At 33.2% G+C, this 8887-nt stretch overlaps 1 protein-coding gene across 1 annotated transcript; it reads left to right on the top strand.

Moving 5' to 3' along the window:
* The first annotated feature begins 4048 nt into the window (after positions 1-4048).
* Positions 4049-8610, top strand: LOC137617487 (protein FAM200A-like). The gene is made up of 2 exons (XM_068347507.1): positions 4049-4846; positions 8305-8610. The coding sequence occupies exons 1-2, from the start codon at positions 4049-4051 to the stop codon at positions 8608-8610; spliced, it is 1104 nt and encodes a 367-aa protein (XP_068203608.1).
* Positions 8611-8887: the final 277 nt, after the last annotated feature.

Below are 8887 nucleotides of genomic sequence, written 5' to 3'. Positions count from 1 at the left end.
ATACTACTTAAGTGCAATAGAAACTAATGAAGGGTAAGTACGATTGATGAAGTTTCATTTTACCCATTTATATTGGTGGTATTCAATTGAATGTAACAAGTTTTCCATGAATTATAGAAAGGACCACTGTTTGTTTTTATAATATTTTGTAAAGCTCATGTAAAGTAATGTGAATTTATAAAGAATATATATTTTATATATATATATATATATATATCGGTTATATATATTTATAAATAAATATATATATATATATATACATATATATATATATATATATATGTATATATATGTATATATATATATATATATACGGTCATATATATATATATATATATATGTATATATATATATATATATACGGTTATATATATATATATATATACACGGCTATATATATATATATATATATACAACCGTATATATATATATATATATAGATATGTGTGTATATATATATATATATATACGGATATATATATATATATATATACATATATATATATATATATATACAACCGTATATATATATATATATATATACATATATATATATATATATATATATATATATATATATATATATATATATATATATACGGATATATATATATATGTATATATATATATATATACATATATATATATATATACGGATATATATATATATATATATATACATATATATATATATATATATATTTATATATTTATATATATATATATATATTAATAATAATAATAATAATAATAATAATAATAATAAATTTTATTATTTATTAATTCTAACAAATTCATTGAGAATTTTGCAATGATATTTTTATTTTGTGTTCCATCTCTTAAACAGGATGGACAATGTTTAAAGCAACTAATAATTAAAGTTATAATCCAATTAGGAAGTCAAAATCTATATTGTACCTTTCATAAGAATTCACCAATGAGCATTAGAAATGAGACCGACAGTCCTTCAAGGAGAGTTGAAGAAAGCTTTCATTTTATACTAATATATATCAAACTATTTACTTTTATGTCAAAAGTAATAAATTATAAGTACAAAAAAGATCTCTTTAAATTATTATTGAAATCAGTTACAATGAAAATCATTATATTTTCAATTACTCATAAGATACTAATCATAGTGGGACTAACCAGTGCTTTGGTAGTTATATGTATTTAACATTTTTGTTCGAATTTCCATTTACTGTGAATACAATTAATACAATGGTGGTTTGATACCTTCCATTGCGTCCAGTCTGTTTTAAAAAAATTTACTCTATCATTTACTCAATTGAGGCACACTTTCTCCTTGTTACCCCTCTCCCTCTCCCCTCAAAAATGGCCCAACAATGTCCTATAGACGATATTCCATTACCCAGTCGTATGTTGTCTTGTGGACCACATTTAGTTCCGTTAATTACTTTGGTAGTTTTGATCAGTCGTATTTTTATTTGGTCGATTCTGTATAACTTAATATCAAGAATATTTTCTATATGAATTGATTATGTATGTGTATTTTCATTTATGTTGTACTTTCAGTCTCATTTAGACGAATTATAAATACTGACCTCCCACGAAAGAAATGAAATTTTATTGTTTTTATCCAAGTTTATGTCAACACAAAAGAAATGAGATCATTTTTATAATAAAAATATATCTTAAACCATATATACCCCTATATAAGAGATTTCTAGCCAGAGCCTAATTTGAAACTTACTGTTTAATTTCTTCGTAGATGTATCTCCTAATTTTCTTTAGACATATTGCGACGATATTTTTCTAACCGAGAAAGTAAAATAGTAGGTTGAGGACGGAAATATGAGAGGATTTCTCACCACTTTTGCAAGCAACATAAAAACGATAATAAAAAACCCCTTTCCTTCTCCAGATTCTTTTTTCAACGATTTAGGTATAATCCCTAGTGTTCGTATGGTTATTGGTACTACAGTACTTCTATTTGCCTATTCCACAGCCTTCTTATTTCAATTTGTGTCTTTGTACTTTTCTACATTTTCTCTCAACTTATCTTTCACTCTTGACTCGCAACTTTTTTGTTCTCTTGTCGACCAGTGTGAAGTTCTGTTTCACCCAAGCGGTTAACTACTGCAGTGTAATTGTTCAGAGGCCACTTTCCTCTTCGCAACGGTTGAGGAAACTCCTTAGCTATGGTAAGCACCTCTTCTAGGAGTTGGTTACTCCAAAATCAAACCATTATTCTCTAGTCTTGGATAGTGCCATAGCCTCAGTACCATAATCTCCTACTGTTTGGGGTAGAGTTCTCTTGATTGAGGGCAAACTCAGGCATACTATTCTATCTTATTTCTCTTTCTCTTGTTTTGTTACTTTTTTATAGTTTATATATAAAATATTTATTTTAATGTTACTGTTCTTAAAATATTCTAGTTCTCCTTGCTTCCTTTCCTCACTGGGCTATTTCCCCTTTTGGGGCCCAAGGGCTATAGCATCTTGCTTTTCCAACTAGGATTTCAGCTTAGGAAGTAATAATGATAATAAAAATGATAATATTACACTGTCCGTCTTTATAATGATTTCCCAGAATAGTTCATCCTGATAATTTTCTACCACAGAATGTGGTTGATTTTATACCATTAGTTGCTACATTGTTTTTCATGTTTACTACAGAGACTCCAATGGAGAACTTTAACAACCGTATCATGTTGTTTCTTATATAGAATATGAGTAATACCTGAATATTCACTGTCGATATATTTGATGATTTCTTCTTGTTCCATATATCTCCTGGACTTTGATGTGATGTTAGTCCAGTGTGCTTTTCGTTGAATATATCTTGTTCTTAAGGCTTGATCATATGCTGCTATTATCATCCTTTCAGTTTCTAGTTCATATCTCTGTACAAACTGCCATGTTTCTGTACTGGCAAATTACTTAGTTTTTCTCAGGAGTGTCCTGGCCTTGGTTTTCGTTTTTATTTTTTTAGCCTCGTTTTTTTCTCTCTCTCTCTTTATACACTTCTGGGTCTACATCAACCTTTATCCTGTTTTCTTCCCGTCCAATTCTTAGCCATCCATTTCTACTGGACTTAAGGCAATGTCCTAGTGTTGTGGTTTCGTTGTTGACACATTGCAAGTCTGTGTCTGTCTCTCTGTGTCTGACTGTCTGTCTGTGTCTGTTTTCGTCTCTCTCTGTCTGTTTTTGTCTCTCTGTCTGTTTTTGTCTGTGTCTGTCTCTCTCTGTCTGTTTTTGTCTGTGTCTGTCTCTCTCTGTTTTTGTCAGTGTCTGTCTCTTTTTACATACCATTTGTAAATTACAGAGTCTGTTTTTGTTATTTTCAGAATGGCGAAACGATCATACAAGGATGCCTTCCTAGACTTCGGATTCACAAACATCGTTGATCATGGAATCATCAAGCCTCAGTGTGTTATCTGCTGCGAAGTTCTGTCAAATGAGTCGCTGAAATCTAATAAGTTGAAAAGACATCTGACTTCAAAGCACCCTCAACATGCTCTCCAAGAGAGAGCTTTTTTTTTGAAAGAAAAGAAGCTGCTCTGAAACGACAAAGGTTCGAGACACCTGACAATCCAGCAGTAGTGGCTTTGAAGCAAGCCACATTGGCATCATATAAGGTTGCATGGAGAGTTTCAAACAAGAAAGCACCCCACACTATTGGAGAAGATCTCGTCAAGCCTGCAGCCATTGACATGGTAAAAACGGTGTGTGGAGAAGACGTAGCAAGAAAACTGGAAATTATCCCGTTGTCAAATGACACTGTGCGCAGGAGAATAGTGGACATGTCACTTGATATCAAACACCAAGTAGTAGATCGCATCAAGGCCAAGGGAGCCTTTAGCTTGCAGCTAGATGAGTCAACAGACGTAAGTGATAACGCCAACTGTTAGTTTATACTAAGTATGAGGGGCCAGTAGATCTGGAAGAGGAGTTTCTCTTTTGTCGTGCATTGCCAACAACCACTACATGAGAAGATATTTTTCAAATGGTTGACCAGTTCTTGAAAGAGGAAGAACTTTGATGGACAAACTGCTTCAGCATTTGTTCTAACGGAGCCCCAGCGATGCTTGGGGCACGAAAAGGCTTCACAGCACTTGTAAAAAAAGTTAATCCCATGGTTAACGTTGTGCATTGCCTGCTACATCGTGAAAATCTGGTTGGTCGACACCTGTCACCTGGAATGAACAAAGTGATGAACGAAGCAGTTCAAATTGTCAACTACATCAAAACTAGTGCACTGAATACTCGGTTGTTCGAGCAGTTATGTGCCGATTTCGACGCAGAACACAGGCATCTCCTCTTCCACTCAAACCTCAGATGGCTTTCAAGAGGAAAATTACTACGACGACTACTGGATCTTCGGGATGAGTTGGAAATATTCCTGATTGAAAAGAAATGCGGCTTAGTGAACAAATTGGCGAACAAGATGTGGCTCCTACAAGTGGGGTATCTCAATGACATTTTTGTTGCACTCAGCAATCTGAATATCAGCATGCAAGGCCGCAACCAGACAATTGCTGGAGTTGCAGAAAATCTGTCTTCTTTCAAATGCAAGCTAAAACTGTGGTTAAGCAACGTGAAGCGAGGGAAATTTGCAGCTTTTCCTAGTGTGGCAGAATTTCTAGAGATGTGGGAGGAGACATCTCAGAATGATGCCAAAATTTTTATTGTACCACACTTGACTGAGTTGATGGCAGAGTTTGACAGACGAATTCCAGAAGAACACATTCGAACCCAGTCGTGGGTGAGAAATCTGCCAGAAAGCGTTCCAGGACTCCCAGAGCAACTTATTGAGGATCAAAATGGACATTTGTTGAAGGACCTCTTCAAGGAAGTATCTCTTTCTGAATTCTGGATTCAGGTAAAGAAAGAGAAGTCTATAGTATGAGTTGAGGCAGTGAAAGTGTTGCTCCCATTTGTAACAACATACCTTTGCGAGCAAGGTTTCTCGGCTCTGACTCATATGGAAAATAAGTCGAGGAACAAGCATAACCCCGAGCATGATATGAGATGCAGCCTTACGACAATGATTCCACGATTTGACAAACTGGTAAACGAGAAGCAGCACCATGGATCCCATTAATTTAGTTTTGTGGATGAAAAACAGTGCCATGAATTCTATTAATTTAGCTTTGTGAATTAAAAGCAGTGCCATAGATTCTATTAATTTAGTTTTGTGAATTAAAAGCAGTGCCATAGATTCTATTAATTTAGTTTTGTGAATTAAAAGCAGTGCCATGGATTCTATTAACATAGTTTTGGGAACGAAAAGCAGTGCCCTGAATCCTGTTCGTTTAGTTTTGTGAAAAGGAAAAGCAGTGCCATAAATCCCACTAGTTTAGTTTTGTGAATGAAAACCTGTACACAATATTTTTTTTTCCAAAATAAAGTGTATATATCATTGCATGTTTTCTTTCCCTTCACTTTACTCTGGGTCGCGAAGGAATGAAATGTTTCAAATAGGGTCGCTCATAAAAAAGTTTGAGAACCACTGTTATATACGAATGGGTTCTTTTCCTTCTTCACTTCTTGGTATATAGAGCCTTTAAGTATTCGTTCTTGATTGCAGAGCTTGGTGCATGTCCATTACCTTTCTATTCGTTCTATCCATGTTGCATATCTCTGATTTCCTCCACTATTCCAGCACTGTACCTGATTACCAACATTGCCCAGTTGTTTATAGAATTCACTATATTTCCAAGATTAAGATTTGACTTTAATATTGCTTTGATTATTTGCACATATTATCTTCTATTTTTTTCCTTTCTCTCTTGGTGTTTTATTGCTTCTCCTTCTATTTCACAAAAATGTCCATAGTATGCTTTGTGTATCTCGTAAATGACATAAACATCATCATCATCATCATCATCATCATCATCATTATTATTATTATTATTATTATTATTATTATTATTATTATTATTATTATTATTATTATTATTATTATTATTATTATTATTAGATAAGTTATATACATAATTTTCCCACCAGGAAATTTCCACATTGAGGAAATGAAAGAAGGAAATAAATAAACATGTGAAAAGTAATGAATAAGGGATATAGAAAGTTTTAAGACGTAAACAAATCTTATCTCTTTTACGATCACAATTGTTACCAATTGTTTGGTCATTGTAATTGCATATATTTCCTACTATTTATTTCATTTTATAAGATTTTCTCAATGTGAGTAGTATTATCTTTGAACCTCGATAATTTTGACAATGATAATTTTACATTCTTCTAAAACCATGTGTCAATCTTACTTATTAATGAAAATTTTTAGGATAAAAACTAATCATATTAACAACAATTTCATTTTACGTAACAAAGAAATTGACTTTATAGTTGTTTTATCGTAAAGGGTAAAAGTGTTTACACGAGTCTTTTTTTAATTACCGTTGTTATTTTGTTGATTCTTGTGATATTAAGAAAAAGTATACAGGGACTTTTGAAAACAGCGACGTAATAGACATCTCCAAGATACCCTGACCCCTTACGTTGTGTTAGATACGTTTTTAGATCCAGAAAAACTTTAATTATTTTTTTTTCATTACCATTATCTTAGACAACTGAACTTAATAATCTTTTTCCATTGCTAAAATCGATGTTTCATGTCATGCCTAATATGAGGTAGAAGTGGCCCGATATAGCTTTTACCGGACATGTTTTTTTTAGGAAATGTATGATAAAACGCTTAATCAGATTTTTAAAAAAACAATTTACATGCTTTGTAAACCCTTGTCTTCTAATGCTGTATTTCTAGAGCACAAAAGTTAGGAAATAACAATGATGAATATAACGAGTTTTTTATGCAGTAAATGCAGACAATTCTGTTTTTACCTGTGGTGAAATCTACTGTACTGTATATGTGATATTGATATTAAGGAAATGACATTTCATTTTACTACAGAGCTTCTAATAGTTAAAATAATCGTTTAAGTGCTATTTAATTAAAGAAATTTTATGGAAGAAAATTGAAGATTTTCATTCCACATTTTAGTAAACTAGCGATTATAGTATTTAGGAATCTAATTAGTACGATTATGTGAAATATAACTAACTCGGTAATTATTTCGAAATTATTGACAACGCGAAAGCAAAAATAAGAGGTCAAAATTGCACTGGGTATATTTTTTATGACTCTCTCTCTCTCTCTCTCTCTGTATATATATATATATATATATATATATATATATATATATATATATATATATATATATATATATATATATATATATATATATACCCTCCTCTCTCTCTCTTTCTTTGTATATATATATATATATATATATATATATATATATATATATATATATATATATATATATGCCCTCTCTCTCTCTTTATATATATATATATATATATATATATATATATATATATATATATATATATATATATATATTTCAGCAATTGGTAGATTAAATCTCGTCACCTTACTCACTTCTAAGCAAAGTATCTACCAGGTGAAATAGTCCCACCTTACATTTCAACACTCAATTTTATTTGTAAAATAGAGAAATTCATTTTTTTCCTCCAATGTTGTCATAGTTATGCATTAAGGACAAACAATGTGCTGAAAAATATTTGTGTGCATATTTTGTTTTAATTGCGCATGCTTATTCTCACAGTATTTTAGCGATGATGACAGTAATATAACGGAGATAATTTCCGACATTCTGATGTAAATCCATGAAAAAAGAAAATTAAATTATGAGTTCATCATTAAAGAATCCTTTTAAACCATTGCGAAAGGGAATACCCTCCATTTATGGAATAATAAGATAGAGCTTTCTTATTCTTCATGACTTTGTTATGGGGTTGGACATGATTCTCTCTCTCTCTCTCTCTCTCTCTCTCTCTCTCTCTCTCTCTCTCTCTCTCTCTCTCTCTCTCTCTCTCAAATTTTGATGCATAAACTATATTCGATGTTTGAGCGTATAGAGGGATATGGACAACTTTTTATTGACAGTGTTTACGCGTTCTTTAATTGGTTAAATGAATGGGAAACCTTTTGTGAGTGGTATGTTAGTGGGAGTATTTTGTTATACCTTGTAGCAACCGTGTGTCACACGTTCGTACATAGTAACGACATTTCATTTTGTGTATATATTATGCTTGTATCTTCGCTCTCCCCTCGCACTAAAAAGAACCTGAAATAACATGCATGTTTCTTTCACCGTTAACTGTTAACCAATGCGGTTTCGGTTTGAACAGGAAATTCCCTGTTGCATTAAGTTTTTGTATAAAAGGAGAGTGTTCTGTAATAAAGTTACTCATTTGCTTTCATCCTGTCTTTGAGTCACAAGCTTCTCTCAGTTTGTCACATTGGTGACCCCGGAAGACGACTCGCTCCTCCCGCTTTCCACCCACCCTCGCTCCTCCGTCGTTGGTACTATCACGGACTCTACGGAAGTTGGAGCTGAGGCTGTCCCATTGAAACTTTCGTCATTCGCCAGTGCGCAGAAGTCCAGTTTCACATTAAGGACGTTACTCGCTCAACCACCAAAGCGGATTATGTTCTCGCGGCGATACCCGAGGACACCTTCCCGGAAATATCCGAATAGCTTTGTGAACAAGGAGACACCCCAATTGCATAAGATACCCTCCAAACATACCCTCTAAAGCAATGCTTGCCATTGCCAGCAGCCCATATAGCAAAGATTTTTCAGCTCTTTCAACAACCGTTGGGGGACCAAAGGGCTTTGCTGGCCTGCAGGGAAATGACCAGTATTGCTCGCCAGCAACCTGCCGCAGATGGCTCTCCTCGTGGGGTGAATCTACTTCGTGCCCTTTGGATACGCCGTTTACCCGAACCTGTACGCGCTGCCATACCCGATGTCGATAGTTTACCCAAAAAGGACTTGATGACCAAAGCCGACGCCCTTATGGACAGCCACTT

Source organism: Palaemon carinicauda, chromosome 23 (genome assembly GCF_036898095.1).
Source record: "Palaemon carinicauda isolate YSFRI2023 chromosome 23, ASM3689809v2, whole genome shotgun sequence".
NCBI classification, from domain to species: Eukaryota; Metazoa; Arthropoda; class Malacostraca; order Decapoda; family Palaemonidae; genus Palaemon; species Palaemon carinicauda.
The sequence above is the reverse complement of the archived record's forward strand: the minus strand, read 5'-3'. Positions and strand labels throughout refer to the sequence as shown.

Coding starts and splice junctions, on each gene's coding strand:
- LOC137617487 (XM_068347507.1), top strand. CDS start 4,049: ATGCTTGGGGCACGAAAAGGCTTCACAGCACTTGTAAAAAAAGTTAAT. Junction 4,847..8,304: donor TTTCTGAATTCTGGATTCAG/GTAAAGAAAGAG, acceptor AGCTTCTCTCAG/TTTGTCACATTGGTGACCCC.